This window comes from Symphalangus syndactylus, chromosome 20, assembly GCF_028878055.3.
Source record: "Symphalangus syndactylus isolate Jambi chromosome 20, NHGRI_mSymSyn1-v2.1_pri, whole genome shotgun sequence".
Taxonomy (NCBI): Eukaryota; Metazoa; Chordata; class Mammalia; order Primates; family Hylobatidae; genus Symphalangus; species Symphalangus syndactylus.
In genome coordinates this window covers 18,898,789-18,914,894 of record NC_072442.2, presented here as the reverse complement: position 1 = coordinate 18,914,894, position 16,106 = coordinate 18,898,789, and the positions used below count along the sequence as shown (strand labels likewise).

The 16,106-nt window shown below is 44.5% G+C and overlaps 1 protein-coding gene across 7 annotated transcripts in view; it reads right to left on the bottom strand.

Annotated features, from left to right (window-relative positions):
- Positions 1-375: 375 nt before the first annotated feature.
- TUBD1 (tubulin delta 1) overlaps positions 376-16,106 on the bottom strand; it is a 29,433-nt gene continuing 13,702 nt past the window's right edge. For 4 of the 7 annotated variants that reach the window (XM_055256738.2, XM_055256746.2, XM_055256744.2 and 1 more), the window contains 4 exons: positions 13,729-13,893; positions 6,978-7,118; positions 4,064-4,247; positions 376-1,314 (listed from right to left, as the gene is read on the bottom strand). In XM_055256738.2, coding sequence (XP_055112713.1) covers positions 1,212-1,314; positions 4,064-4,247; positions 6,978-7,118; positions 13,729-13,893 — 593 coding nt within the window. In that variant the 3' untranslated portion in view covers positions 376-1,211. Of the gene's footprint in view, positions 1,315-4,063; positions 4,248-6,964; positions 7,119-13,728; positions 13,894-16,106 lie in introns of all 7 variants that reach the window. The other 3 variants (XM_055256740.1, XM_055256739.1, XM_055256742.1) reach the window with 3 other exon arrangements.

Genomic DNA, 16,106 nt, shown 5'->3' with positions numbered 1-16,106 from the left:
ATCAGTTCACTGCAGCCTTGACCTCCCAGGCTCAAGTGATCCTCCCACCCAAACCTCCAAAGTAGCTTGGACCACAAGTGTATACCACCACACCCAGCTAATTAAAATGGTTTTTTTTGTAGAGATGGGGGTCTTACTGTATTTCTCAGGCTGGTCTCAAACTCCTGGCCTCAAGTGATCCTCCCACTTTGCCCTCCCAAAATGTTGGGATTACAGGTGTGAGCCACCATGCCCAGCCCATTATAAGTAATTTTAAAGCAATAATTGAATAAAATCAATATCTGCTCTGGCATTCCAAGATCCAAAACAAAATCTGACCCAATTTTCTCATGCCCAAAAAGTTTAAGAAAAGCACACTAAGTACACATTTACCTATTTACTTTTGTACTTAAGCATAAGCATTTATTACCAAAATCCTCATGTTTATTTTTAAATAGCTGCTTAGAGTGGAAACACCCTGTTACAGAATATTCCAAATACATGTTCACACTGTAGCATTTGACAACATCTCCCTCCTGTGGTTCAAAGCATTCATTTCAAACATGAATATATTAAGTACAGAATTACAATTCCTTAGCTTGAAGTTATGCTGTGAAAGTTTGGTTCATGCTTTGTGAGTTGTTTTTGCAGTTGTTTTGTAGTAAAGATTTAGGAACATGTAGACAAAGAGAATATTCTCTTTTCTTGGCTAGTTCCAGAGTCCCAACATTTCAGCAAAGTGTTTCCCCAAAGTTCTTTATAAAAGCACCATTTTTTTTCTTACAAATAAAATACCAAGTGAATGTTTTCATTGAAAACATGCGATTCTCCATTTAAAAAGTTTTCTTCCTTTTCTGTGGGCATAGTATGCAGAATAGACTCAGCATTCTACGTGGTTACTTTAACAGAATGGAACTTCGAAAACTTTTTTTTTTTTTTTTTTTTTTTGAGATGGAGTCTTGCTCTGTCGCCCAGGCTGGAGTGCAGTGGTGCGATCTCGGCTCACTGCAAGCTCCGCCTCCTGGGTTCACGCCATTCTCCTGCCTCAGCCTCCCAAGTAGCTGGGACTATAGGCGCCCGCCACCACGTCCAGCTAATTTTTTGTAATTTAGTAGAGACAGGGTTTCACCGTGTTAGCCAGGATGGAGAACTTTGAAAACTTTACAGAGAAAATAGTATTGAAAATATTTTAGTCCAAAAATGCCTTAAGGTACTTTTCCCATTGTTCAAGATCAGAGGTTACAGTAACTGGCAACAACCTGCTCTAAGGACGTGAAACTGTCTAAAAAGTCCTCTTCTTCAATTCCAAATTTTGTGTACTGATGAATGTAGGCTCTGGTAGAAAAAAAAAAAGCAGAAATTACAAAATAAAAAATGTCTGGCAAATGAGTAACTCTTAAACAATAAACAGACCTTTCTAGCTCATGAACATCTGAAGATCACATAATCGTTCAGAAGTCTTTTTTTTTTTTTTTTTTTTTTTTTTTTTTTTTTTTTTTTTTTGAGACGGAGTCTTGCTCTGTCACCCAGGCTGGAGTGCAGTGGCGCAATCTCGGCTCACTGCAAGCTCCGCCTCCCGGGTTCACGCCATTCTCCTGCCTCAGCCTCTCCGAGTAGCTGGGACTACAGGCGCCCGCCACCACCCCCGGCTAATTTTTTTGTATTTTTAGTAGAGACGGGGTTTCACCGTGGTCTCGATCTGACCTCGTGATCCGCCCGCCTCAGCCTCCCAAAGTGCTGGGATTACAGGCGTGAGCCACCGCGCCCGGCTCGTTCAGAAGTCTTACATTTGCTTTGTTTACTCCAAAGATTAGTGATTTTTTTTTTTTTTTTTGAGATGGCGTCTCGCTCTGTCACCCAAGGCTGGAGTGCAGTGGCGTGATCTCGGCTCACTGCAACCTCCACCTCCCGGGTTCAAGCGATTCTCCTGCCTCAGCCTCCCGAGTACCTGGGACTGCAGGTGCATGCCACCACGCCCGGCTAATTTTTGTATTTTTAGTAGAGGTGGGGTTTCACCATGTTGGCCAGGCTGGTCTCGAATTCCTGGCCTCAAGTGATCCACCTGCCTTGGCCTTCCCAAGTGCTAGGGTTACAAGCGTTAGCCACCACGCCTAGCTGCTCCTCGCAAATGTTCTGAGGCACAAAAATCATGTGCAAATAGAGTATCAAGGGCAGACATGAATTAAATTGACGTAATAATGGCTGCTACCATTCAATGAGAGTAGGAAGGGAAAGACACCAGAAGAGGACAGAGTTCATGGCCCTGTGGAGTGGGTTTTTTTTTTTTTTCGAGACAGAGTCTCGCACTGTTGCCTGGGCTGGAGTGCAGTGGCACCATCTTGGCTCACCACAACCTCCACCTCCCAGGTTCAAGCGATTCTCCTACCTCAGCCTCCCGAGTAGCTGGGATTACAGGTGCCCGCCACCATGTCCAGCTACTTTTTGTATTTTTAGTAGAGACGGGGTTTCACCATGTCGGCCAGGCTGGTCTCAAACTCCTGATCTTGTGATTCGCCCACCTTGGCCTCCCAAAGTGCTGGAATTACAGGTGTGAGCCACTGAGCCCAGCCTGAGTGGGGTTTTATGGAATGGTCACATGCAGCATGGCTGGGCCCTGGGGTATCCGAGCTAATGAAAGTTATAGGTGGCTGGGCACAGTGGCTCACGCTGGTAATCCCAGCACCTTGGGAGGCCAAGGCGGGCGGATCACCTGAGGTCAGGAGTTCGAGACCAGCCCGACCAACATGGAGAAACCCCGTCTCTACTAAAAATACAAAATCAGCTGGGTGTAGTGGTGCATGCCTGCAATCTCAGCTACTTGGGAGGCTGAGGCAGGAGAATTGCTTGAACCCAGGAGGCAGAAGTTGCAGTGAACAGAGATCGTGCCATTGCACTCCAGCCTGGGCAGCAATAGCAAAACTCCATCTCAAAAAAAAAAAAAAGAAAAAGATAGTTAGAAGCCTTGTCCAGTCATTTGAAGAATTTTGCTTTGACTTAAGTAACTGTGGTAGAGATCAAGAAATCTGCTAAAACATGTTAGTATGAAGTAGACATTTCTTAGTATCAAACTGAGTTGAATTTAATCATATATCTTATTGAGGAACATAAGGATCTTCCACTCTCCCAAGGATCTTATGTTTTTAAATTTAATTCAATTTTTTTTTGAGACAGAGTCTCACTCTTGTCGCCCAGGCTGGAGTGCAATGGCATAGTCTCGGCTCTCTGCAACCTCTACCTCCTGGGTTCAAGCAATTCTCCTGCCTCAGCCTCCCAAGTAACTGGGCTTACAGGCACCCACCACCATGCCAAGCTAATTTTTGTATTTTTAATAGAGATGGGGTTTCACCCTGTTGGCCAGGCTGGTCTTGAAATCCTGACCTCAGCTGATCTGCTCGCCTCAGCCTCCCAAAGTGCTGGGATTGCAGGTGTGAGCCACCATGCCTGGCTGGATCTTATTTTTGAAAACTATCTTACTGTCCCTGCTTCATAATAAAACTCTACTTTAATAATGTCAAATAATTACTGAGCATTTACTAGCCAGGCACTGTACTAGCTGTTTTACAAGGTTATCTTACCTAATCTTCACCAGACATGTACTCAGTTAGGACCCACTTACACAGATGAGGCAATGAAGCCTGAAGTTACGTGCCCAAGGCTTCGTACCTTCACACCTACAAAGTAGTAACTATGCTTCCTGCAGATCAGACCTCATGCTTTAACGCTACAGTATCTGCTCATAGGTTAGAAAGGCTGCAGTGCATGGTGGCTCATGCCTGTAATCCCAGCACTTTAGGAGGCTAAGGTGGGCAGATCCTGAGGTCAGAAGTTCGAGACCAGCCTGAGCAACATGGTGAAACCCTGCCTCTGTTAAAAATATAAAAATTAGCTGGGCGTGGTGGTGGGCGCCTGTAATCCCAGCTACTTGGGAGGCTGCAGCAGGAGAATCACTTAAACCCGGGAGGCGGAGGTTGCAGTGAGCCGAGATCGTGCCACTGTACTCCAGCCTGGGCAACAGAGTGAGACTCTGTCTCAAAAAGAAAAAAAAAAAGGAAAAGAAAGGTTTGTAGACTTATTTTATACTTACTTTGAAGCAAACATATTCCACGCCTTCCCGACAATCATATCAAGTGGTTTTACTAAGAACTGGCTATTGCTGACCAACACTGCAGACTTCTCATATTTGCTAAAGGCCCGCCGGGTTTTCCACACATTGAAAGCATTAACAGGCTTCAACCAGGAAGTGTAGAGAGCTGGATCTTTAAATCCCTCTAAAGTAAAAACAAGATAAGCCGTCTTTTTATAGCATAAATTAGTAATTGTGAAAACAAATAAACAAACAGATATTTTCTTGTCTATTTCATCAGAGATCTTTTATTTTGCCTTTTAAAACTTGTGATGGCTGGCGTGGTGACTTCCAGCAATTTAGGAGGCAGAGGAGGGTAGATCGCTTGAGCCCAGGAGTTCAAGACCAGCCTGGGCAACACAGTAAAACCCCATCTCTACTAAAAATAAAAAATATTAGCTGTACATGGTGGTGTGCATTCTTCTTAACACTTTTCTGAAAGGTGTGAATTATTACTACTTTTTTTTTTGAGACAGCCTGTCGCCCAGGCTGGGGTGCAGTGGCATGATGTTGGCTCACTGCAACCTCTACTTCCTGGGCTCAAGCAATCCTCCCACCTTAGCCTCCTGAGTAGCTGGGATTACAGGTGCCCGCCACCATGCCCGGCTAATTTTTGTATTTTTTGTAGAGATGCGGTTTCACCATGTTGGCCAGGCTGGTCTTGAACTCCTGGCCTCAAGTGATCCACCTGCCTCAGCCTCCCAAAGTGCTAGGATTATAGGCACGAGCCACTGCACTGATCCCTTTTTTTTCTGTACAATGAATATGGATCATTTATTCGAAAGTAATATACTGCTATTTTTTTTTTTTTTTTTTTGAGACAGGATCTTGATTTGTCACCAGGCTGGTGTGCAGAGGCACTATCACAGCTCACTGCAGCCTTCACCTCCTGCCCTTAAGTGATCCTCCTACCTCAGCCTCCCAAGTAGCTGGGACTACAGGCACACACCACCATGCCTAATATTTTTATTTTTTGTAGAGATGGGGTCTCACTATGTTGCCCAAGCTGGCCTCAAACTTCTGGGCCCAAGCAATCGTCCCACCTCTGCCAAAGTGCTAGGATTACAGGTGAGAGCCACTGTGCCTGGCCCTATTTTTAATTATTATTTGTTCTTTCTCTAAGGGGCATTATAGGGACTAGGTTGTTCGGTTTTCTTTTTTCTTTTTGATAATGGATCTCACTGTCACCCAGGCTGGAGTACAGTGGCATCACCATCATTGGTCACTGCAGCCTCAAACTCCCGGGTTCAAGTGATCCTCCTGCTTCAGTCTCCCTAGTAGCTGGGACTACAGGTGTGCATCACTATACTTGGCTAAAGTTTAAAATTCTTTGTGGAGATGGGGTCTCGTCATGTTGCCCAGGCTGGTTTCGAACTCCCAGCCTGAAGCAATCCTCCTGACTTAGCCTGCCAAAGTGCTGGGATTACATATACATGCCACTGTGCTGGGCCTTGGTTTTCTTTGCATCACAACAAGAAGTAGCAAACATGATACTTGCTGAAGTCATGATAAAATGAACCTGGAAACTTGCCGTAGAAAAACAAAGCTAATAAGAATAATGCCCTTTCAGCCAGGCGCAGTGACTCACACCTGTAATCCCAGCACTACGGGAGGCCAAGGCAGGCTGATCACTTGAGGTCTGGAGTTTGAGACCAGCCTGGTCAATATGGTCAAACCCCATCTCTACTAAAAATACAAAAATCAACCGGGCATGGTGGCGCACGCCTATAATCCCAGCTACTCGGGAGGCTGAGGCAGGAGAATCATTTGAACCTGGGAGGCAGATGTTGCAGTGAGCTGAGATTACACCACTGCACTCCAGCCTGGGTGACAGAGTGAGACTCTGTCTCACACACACACAAAAAGAATAATGCTCTTTCAACTTCCTGAAAAATTTGTAACAAAATGGTTGACACAGATACCACTGGTTGTCCAGCAATTCCTGATCCTTAGCAATTCCTGTTCACCCCTTCTTCCTTAGTATCAATTCCCCTAAACTTTTACTGAACTTGCAGTGAGGTGTGGCACAGAACACGGTCCCAGTCAATGGGACAGAAATTCAAGTGTGATATGGGACTTTCAGAAAAGGAGGCCAGCCTAGCCGGGCGCAGTGGCTCACGCCTGTAATCCCAACACTTTGGGAGGCTGAGGTGGGCAGATCACCTGAGGTTAGGAGTTTGAGACCAGCCTGGCCAACATGGAGAAACCCCGTTTCTACTAAAAATACAAAAATTAGCCAGGCATGCTGGCACACGCTTATAATCTCAGCTACTCAGGAGGCTGAGGCAGCAGAACTGCTTGAACCCGGGAGGCGGAGGTTGCACTGAGCCGAGATCACGCCACTGCACTCCAGCATGGGCAACAGAGTGAGACCCCGTCTCAAAAAAAAAAAAAAAAAAAAAAAGGAAAGAAGGCAGATCCTTCTCTGCTCATTTCTATAAGGAGGCAGCCAGATGGTAAAGTAAGGGTGACAGGGCAGCCAGATGTTCAGAAAACAATTCCTTTTTTTTTTTTTTTTTAATAGAGACAGGGTCTTGCTCTGTTGCACAGGCTGAAGGGCAGTGCCATAATGATGGCTCACTGCAGCCTTGACCTCCTAGGCTCAAGCTATCCTTCTGCCTCAACCTCCCAAATAACTGGGACTACATGCGTGTGCTACCACACCCGGCTAAAGGAACTATACTTTTATCTTGTTTAAACCACTTCTATATTGGTTTCTAGTCACATACTGATACCATGGTCAAATTTTGCCACTAAAACACACAGTTATTACTTTTCTTTCTCCAAGAATACAGGGACTTTTTAAAAACCATTTGTACCATATAACATGTACAGGTGCAAAATGTAAATCTTAATTTTCACCTGAATTTCTTACCCACATCTGCACTTTGCACATCTTTCCCACGAAGAATGACCAAGTTAGCAATGGAAGTGTTAAAATGCAGGTCCTTGTTGAGAGACATTTTACCAAGAGGAGGAAGTCCTGATAAAGGAGGCCGTACATGCCAATCAATACCTACCAAAAGAAAAAAAAAACCAAGAGGTTTTATTTTATTTTATTTACTTAGTTTTTTGAGATGGAGTCTCACTCTGTTGCCCAGGCTGGAGTGCAGTGGCATGATCTCGGCTCACTGCAACCTCCGTCTCCCAGGTTCAAGTGATTCTCCTGCCTCAGTCTCCCCCAGTAGCTGGGTACACAGGATTACAGGTGTGTGCCATCACGCCCAGCTAATTTGTTTGTATTTTTAGTAGAGACGGGGTTTCACCATGTTGGCCAGGCTGGTCTCGAACTCCTGACCTAGAATGATCTGCCTGCCTCAGCCTCCCAAAATGCTGGGATTACAGGCGTGAGCCACTGCACCCAGCCCAGAAGCAAGAGATTTTATAAATGGCTTTGAATAAGAGGAGAAAAACGGTCTTGTGGTATGTGTATTTTAGTTTTTTTTTTGGACAGGGTCTCTCGCTATGTCACCCAGGCTGGAGTGCAGTGGCTATTCACAGGTGTGATCATACCTCACTGCAGCCTTGAACTCCTGGGCTCAAATGATCCTCCTGCCTTATCCTCCGATGTAGCTGGGACTATAGGCATCATTTTTCCTGTTTAAAAGGGACGGTCTACCAATTCTCCTATGCCTACTCCACTAGACTTTGTTGAGGCAAAAAACTGTACTCAAAGGGCTATGCTCAAGAAATCTTAGGATGGGTGTGGTGGCTCATGCCTATAATCCCAGCAGTTTGGTAGGCTGCGCTGGGAGGATCTCTTGAGTCCAGGAGTTCGAGACCAGCCTGCACAAAATAGTGGACTCTGCTTCTTAAAAAAATACAACAATTAGTCTGGCATCTGTGGCATGCACCCATAGTCCCAGCTACTTGAGAAACTGAGTGGGGAGAATGCCTAAGCCCAGGAGGTCGAGGCTGCCGTGAGCCTCGATAGCGCCACTGCACTCCAGCCTGGGTGACGGTGCGAGAAATCTCACTTGGGGAGTATAAATCCATGCTGTTTTTGGAGGATAAGATTTTGGACCGATGTGCTAATGGGATGTAACTTTTGCGGGCTTTGGGAGGGGAGGAGTGTACTGTGCATGTGGGAGGACATGCCTTAGGGACAGCGCAGAGAACAGTAGTCAGCCTCCAACATGACCCCAATCATCTTTGCTTCCTGGTACTCAAGCCCTTGGGCAGTATGCTCTCACACTGGAGAGGGCTGACCTTAACCAAAAGGATGTTGCAGAAATAACATCGCAAAAAGTCACAAAAGGCGTTAACTTCAAGGCCGGGCATGGTGGCTTATGCCTGTAATCCTAGCACTTTGGGAGGCTGAGGTAGGCGGATCACTTGAGGTGAGGAGTTCGAGACCAGCCTGGCCAAAATGGTGAAACCCCATCTCCACTAAAAATACAAAAAAAAAATTAGCCGGGCGTGGTGGCAGGCGCCTGTAATCTCAGCTACTTGGGAGGCTGAGGCAGGAGAACCGTTTGAACCCAGGAGGCAGAGGCTGCAGTGAGACAAGATCGTGCCACTGCACTCCACCCTGGGCAACAGAGTGAGACTCCATGTCAAAAAAAAGGCATTAACTTCCGCCTTGCTCCTTCCTGGATCACGTATTCTCCCTAATGGTAGAACATGCAGAAACAGATACTGATGGTGAGAGAAACAGGGTAAATCTTTACGTAGAGGCCAGGCGCGGTGGCTCATGCCTGTAATCCCAGCACTTTGAGAAGTTGAGGTGGAGGAATCACTTGAAACCAGGAGTTCAAGACTAGCCTGGGCAACATAGTCAGACCCCATCTCTACAAAAATAAAAGAAATAACAAAATTAGGCCGGGTGCAGTGGCTCATGCCTGTAATCCCAGCACTTTGGGAGGCCGAGGTGGGGGATCACGAGTTCAAGAGATCGAGACCATCCTGGCCAACATGGTGAAACCCCGTCTCTACTAAAAATACAAAAATTAGCTGGGTGTGGTGGCACATGCCTGTAGTCCCAGCTACTCAGGAGGCTGAGGCAGGGGAATCACTTGAACCCAGGAGGCGGAGGTTGCAGTCAGCCAATATTGCGCCACTGCACTCCAGCCTGGCGACAGAGCGAGACTCCATCTCAAAAAAAATAAATAAATAAAATAAATAAATAAATAAATAAATAACAAAATTAGTCACTTATGGTGGTACACACCTGTAGTCCTAGCTATAGGAAGCTGCGATAGGCGGATCACTTGAGCCCAGGAGTTTGAGGCTGCAAGCTATGATTGCGCCACTGCACTCCAGCCTACGTGACAGAGTGAAACCCCATCTCAAAAACAAAACAAAACAAAGCAAAGCAAAATCTTCCCACAGAGCAGACAATATATGAAGAGTTATAAAACTAGATCCTTCAACCTGGTTTGTGCCATATATATATATTTATTCATATACTATTCATACATGTGTATGAAAACATTTATATGTTCAAACTATACAACTGTGAAAAAATGTTGACACCCGGCCGGGCATGGTAGCTCATGCCTATAATCCCAGAACTTTGGGAGGCCAAGGCAGGCGAATTACAAGGTCAGGAGTTCAAGACCAGCCTGGCCAATATGGTAAAACCCCGTCTGTCCTAAAAAAATACAAAAATTAGACGGACATGGTGGTGCGCACCTATAGTCCCAGCTATTCGGGAGGCTAAGGCAAAAGAATCGCTTCAACTGGGAGGCAGAGGTTGCAGTGAGCCAAGATCGCACCACTGCACTCCAGCCTGGGTGACAGAGCGAGATTCCGTCCCCCCACCCCAAAAAAAAAGAAAAAAGAAAAAATGTTGACACCCGAAAAGTTCCACATGGGAACTCAGCAAACTGTGGTTTATTGACCTAAGAGAGCTCAGAGCAGCACGTCTCACATGACTCTAAGGAACATTGTGTTCCTTGTGGTATTAACAGGTATTGCTCGAAAAACAGGTGCTATGGCCAAAAAATTCAGGAAGCACTATATTTACATGTAAACTTTCTACTTATCTCCAAACCTCTGGCACTATAATCTAAAATCCGTAAGATATTACAAATAAATGTTGAGAAAATCTGCTCTCATAGTATAAAAGCCTAACTTAATTTGTGGTATAATATATGCTATTAATACCTAGTAGTGATTTCCAGTTACACACGACAGACTGAGCCTATCAGCTTCCTGCCACTCTCTCCCCAGATCCTGCTTAATCAATAAAAGGATAAGCATAAACAAGAAAAAAGGGAACAGGAGAGAATATAACAGCAACAAAATTTTGGAAGCTGGAGAGCAAATGTTTACTGACTGCACAAGAAAAAACTAAAAATTTTGCCCAAAATTGAGGTCCTGGAAGTAGACCAGACACTTTTCAAAGTGAAAAAAAAGCTGGACATGGTGGCTTATGTCTGTAATCCCAGCACTTTCGGAATTTGAGGCAGGTGGATCACTTGAGGTTAGGAGCTCGAGACCAGCCTGGCCAACATGATACAACCCCATCTCTACTAAAAATACAAAAATTAGCTAGGCGCGGTGGTACACATTCATACATTGGTAATCCCAGCTACTTGGAAGGCTAAGGTAGGAGGATCACCTGAACCTGGGAGGTGGAGGTTGCAGTGAGCCAAGATGATGCCATTGCATCATCAATAGTCCATCAATACGAGGGAATAAATCAAGAAAGCAGATTTGAAATCTAGGAGGTACAGATATAAATCAGGATGAGGCAAGCAGAGATGCCAGGTCTGGCTGCTTATCAAGCCTAGAGAGCAGTCAGTCCAGGATGGAATGGGAAGATAAAGGCCTTCCAGAAGGATGTCTCTAAGCAGATAATGGAAGTAATCGCTTACCTGATGGGTTTAAACATATTGAGAAAGAATTCTTTTTTTTAATTTTTGAGACAGGGCTCCGTTGGGCTCTGTTGCCCAGGCTGGAGTGCAGTGGCATGATCATAGCTCATTTTAAACTCAAACCCCTTGTTTCAAGGGATTCTCCTGCCTCACCCTCCCAAGTAGCTAGGACTACAGGTGCATACCACTATGCCCAGCTAATTATTATTATTATTACTTTTTTGAGACAGTCTTGCTCTGTTGCCCAGGCTGGAGAGCAGGGGCGTGATCTCAGCTCGCTGCAACCTCTGCCTCCCGGGTTCAAGCGATTCTCCTGCCTCAGCCTCTTGGGTAGCTGGGATTACAAGTGTGTGACATCACGCCTGGCTAATTTTTTCTATTTTTAGTAGAGATGGGGTTTCTACCACAACAGTGTTAACCAGGATGGTCTCGATCTCCTGACCTTGTCCACCCTGGCCTCCCAAAGTGCTGGGATAACAGGCAAGAGCCACCGTGCAGGGCCAGCTAATTTTTTTTAATTATTGTTTTAGAGATGGGGTCTTGCTTTGTTGCTCAAGCTAGTTTTGAACTTCTGGCCTCAAGCGATCCTCTTGCCTTAGCCTCCCAAAGAGCTGAGATTACAGGTGTGAGCCACCACATCTGAGAAGGGATTCATTTTTTTACAGAAAAGTTTCAGGATAAATTCGTAATAGGTACAGAGAACATCAACTGAATAAATATAATGATTAACAACTCCAGGAGAGAAAAATAAATTATACACACACAAAAAAAATCTATGTACACAGTTCAAGGCTCTACTCTGAATAATATTTACATAGCAAAAGTAATACAAACATTGAAAACTGATCTAACTCCCAAGTATGTTAGAAGGAAGAAGAATGAAGGTAAATGTGAGTGTTTGTATGTGTGAGTATGTGTGTGAGTGTGCACATATGTGTCAGTATATATATGGATATGGGTGTGTGTGTGTGTGTGTGTGTGTAGAGGGGGTGTAAGATGATTCAATTCTCAATTTTCTTTCTTTTTTTTTTTTTTTTTTGAGATGGAGTTTCACTCTTACCACCCAGGCTGGAATGCAATGGCACTATCTTAGCTCACTGTAACCTCTGCCTCCCGGGTTCAAGCAATTCTCCTGTCTCAGCTTCCCGAGTAGCTGGAATTACAGGCGACTGCCACCACGCCCAGCTAATTTTTTTGTATTTTTAGTAAAGAAAGGGTTTCGCCATGTTGGCCAGGCTGGTCTCGAACTCCTGACCTCAGGTGATCCACCCACCTCAACCTGCCAAAGTGCTGGGATTACAGGTGTGAGCTACTGCGCCCAGTCCAGTTCTCAATTTTCACACTAGGAATGCAAGAGATAACAATATAAGTAAGACATTTATAACTATGGAGGCAAATTGTAGATGAAATAGCTAAAGACGTTTAAAGTAGTTTCATCTGTGTAATGGGGAGGTGTAGGATTGCTGTTTTTCCTTGTCATAAATTCATACCAGAGATTACTTAAGTTTTTTTTTTTTTTTTTTGAGAAAGGGTCTCACTCTGTCACCCAGGCTGAAGTGCAGTTGTGTGATCACAGCTCACTACAGCTTTGACCTCCTGGGCTCAGGTGATCCTTCCACCTCAGCCTCCCAAGTTGCTGGGAATACAGGCCCATGTCACCATGTCCAGATAATTTTTTATATTTCTTGTAGAGATGGGGTTTTGCCATGTTGCCCAGACTGGTCTCGAACTCCTGAGATCAAACGCTTCTCCTGCCTTGGCCTCCCAAACTGCTACGATTACAGGTATGAGCCACCATACCTGGCCCATTACTTGACCTTCTAAAAAACTGAGATATAGGCCAGGCGCGGTGGCTCACGCCTGTAATCCCAGCACTTTGGGAGGTCGAGGTGGGTGGATCACAACGTCAGGAGTTCGAGACCAGCCTGGCCAATATGGTGAAACCTCGTCTCTACTAAAAATACAAAAAAATTAGCCAGGCATGGTAGCACACGCCTGTAATCCCAGCTACTTGGGAGGCTGAGGCAGAAGAACTGCTTGAATCCGGGAGGCAGAGGTTGCAGTGAGCCAAGAGTGCGCCACTGCACTCCAGCCTAGATGACAGAGCGAGATTCCATCTCAGAAAATAAAATAAAAATAAAAATAAAAAATAAAAAACTGAGATATAATTGGCCGGGCACGGTGGCTCACTCCTGTAATCCCAGAACTTTGGGAGGCTGAGATGGGCGGATCACGAGGTCAGGAGATCGAGACCATCCTGGCGAACACTGTGAAACCCCGTCTCTACTAAAATACAAAAAATTAGCCAGGCGTGGTGGTGGGCACCTGTAGTCCCAGCTACTCGGGAGGCTGAGGCAGAAGAATGGTGTGAACCCGGGAGGCGGAGGTTGCAGTGAGCTGAGATCGCGCCACTGCACTCCAGCCTGGGCAACAGAGCAAGACTCAGTCTCAAAAAAAAAAAAAAAAATTGAGATATAACTTAAATACAGTGCAATGTATGGATTTACGTATATATTTAAATGAGTTTTGGCTACTTGATTTTTAAAACTATGTTCATTTATTACTTTGATTAAAATAAAATAAAAATTAAAAAAATATCTGGCACTCATTTGAAATGTCTTTTGGTAATGAAACTGTGAAGTGATTAAGAAACCCTCCTAGGATGTCCTGGTGAGTTTCTGCTGGAGTCTCTCTAGCCAGAAGAAGAGACCATTATTTAAACTGGTCCAAGCCAGTTTATATTGAGACTCCAGGATGGACATTTTTTCCAGCTTGTGGGCTGCATATTTTTGGACTACTCTTTACCTTCTTCCATCTTTGCATTAGAAATGAGCATCTGTCTCAAGTGCTTGAGGAGGCCAGCCCAAGTAAATGTGCTGTATGCCAATGAATCCTCAGACATGTGAGGAATGTTACGAACACTCAGCATCTTGAATTCAGGATGGGGAACTAAATGCTCCATTAAGTCTCCTGTAAAGAAAAAAAAAAATCTGAACTAATTTTTTTTTATTCTACATTGTTGCCAATGGTCTATATATAAGCATGATTTGAAGGTTTTCTGGGCCAAATGTTTTTTTCTCTTCTCAGACCAGAATTATTTAATCTTTAATATAAATACAATTTCAGAGACAATGTCTATTACACACCACCTCTTTGCTTCATTTTAGCACCGACTTGAGCATGAGTGAGAAAATACACTTTGCCAAAAAGCAAACTACAATTTAGAAGCTGAATAACTGGAAATGTGAATGAAATATTTAGGTAAACTCCAGGAAAACAAAGTAAACATGAGAACTGATATGCTTTTCTTGTCATTCTATGTTCACTAAATATTGTTATATTCTTTTTTTGTTTGTTTTTGGGATGGAGTCTTGTTCTGTCGCCAGGCTGCAGCGCAGTGGTGTGATCTCGGCTCACTGCAACCTCTGCCTCCCACGGTCAAGCGATTCCCGTCTCAGCCTCCCGAGTAGCTGAGACTACAGGCACGTACCACCACGCCCAGCTAACTTTTTGTACTTTAGTAGAGATGAGGTTTCACTATGGTGGCCAGGATGGTCTGGATCCCCTGATCTCATGATCCGCCTGCCTTGGCCTCCCAAAGTACTGGGATTACAGGCGTAAGCCACCGCACCCACCCTACTAAATACTTTTTTAGGAATATTACTAGATTTTTACATACCATATCTGGTTAGGTGATAATCAAACCCTGTTAACATGAAAGTTAATATGAGCCAGGCACAGTGGCTCACGCCTGTAATCCCAGCACTTTCGGAGGCCTAGGTAGGCAGATCATGAGGTCAGGAGTTTAAGACCAGCCTGGCCAACATGGTGAAACACTGTTTCTATTAAAAATATGAAAATTAGCCAGGCGTTGTGGCGGGCACCTATAATCCCAGCTGCTTGGGAGGCTGAGGCAGGAGAATCGCTTGAACCCGGCAGGCAGAGGTTGCAGTGCATCGCACTCCAGCCTTGGCAACAAAGGGAGACTCCATCTCAAAAAAAAAAAAAAAAGTTAACATGAAACTCTATTTGGAAAGAAGACAAGATTAGATATTCCTTAAGATTGGAATGTGCCTATCTTTAGAAACTTGTATTTACAATGAAATAGAATTAAGGAGAAAAGCTAATTTCCTTTACGTTGACAGCTGTCTCATATGTTTATAGAAAATACCTTGAGGATAGGGAAAAATATATTACCATAATATGAAACAAACTTTATAATACTGGGTACAAACTCATAATGTACATCCTAAAGAAAAGAACAAATTTTGACACAAACATCTATAAGATGCTACACAGGCGGGCTTGTGCTAATGGAGTGTCCTCTAAATGTAGAATTCTTTTCTGTAAAATACCTAGAGTTGAATTCTATTGCATAGCACAAGTAAATATACAATAGTCAGAAAATAATTCCTGAGCACTAAGGCATGAATTCTTTTTTTTTCTTTTTAGACAGTGTTTTGTTCTGTTGTCCAGACTGGTGTGCAGTGGCACAATCAAAGCTCTGCAACCTCCAACTCCCGGGCTTAAGCAATAGCCCCACTTCAGCTTCCCTAGTAGCTGAGATTACAGAGGCGCACCACCATGCCTAACTGTTGTTTTTTTGTTTTGTTTTGTTTTTGAGATGGAGTTTCGCTCTTATTGCTCAGGCTGGAGTGCAATGGCGTGACCTTGGCTCACTGCAACCTCCACCTCCCAGGTTCAAGCAATTCTCCTGCCTCAGCCTCCTAAGTAGCTGGGATTACAGGCATGTGCCACCATGCCTGGCTAATTTTGTATTTTTTTTTTAGTAGAGACAGGGTTTCGCCATGTTAGTTAGGCTAGTCTCGAACTCCCAACCTCAGGTGATCTGCCCGTCTTGGCCTCCCAAAGTGCTGGGATTACAGGCATGAGCCACCACACCCGGCCACTTTTTAAATTTTTAGTGGAGATGAGGTCTTGCTATGCTGCCCAGGCTGGCTTCGAACTCCTGGCCTCAAGCGATCTTCCCACCCTGGCCTCCTAAAGCACTGGGATTACAGAAGTGAGCCATGGTGCCCAGCCAATGCATGAATCATTAATTGTTGCAATCTGTTCTCCCTTCCAGCTTTCTTGTTCAGCTACTCTTACCTTAACTTTTTTTTTTTTTTTTTTTTTTTTTTTAATGGAGTCTCGCTGTTGCCCAGGCAGGAGTGCAGTGGTGC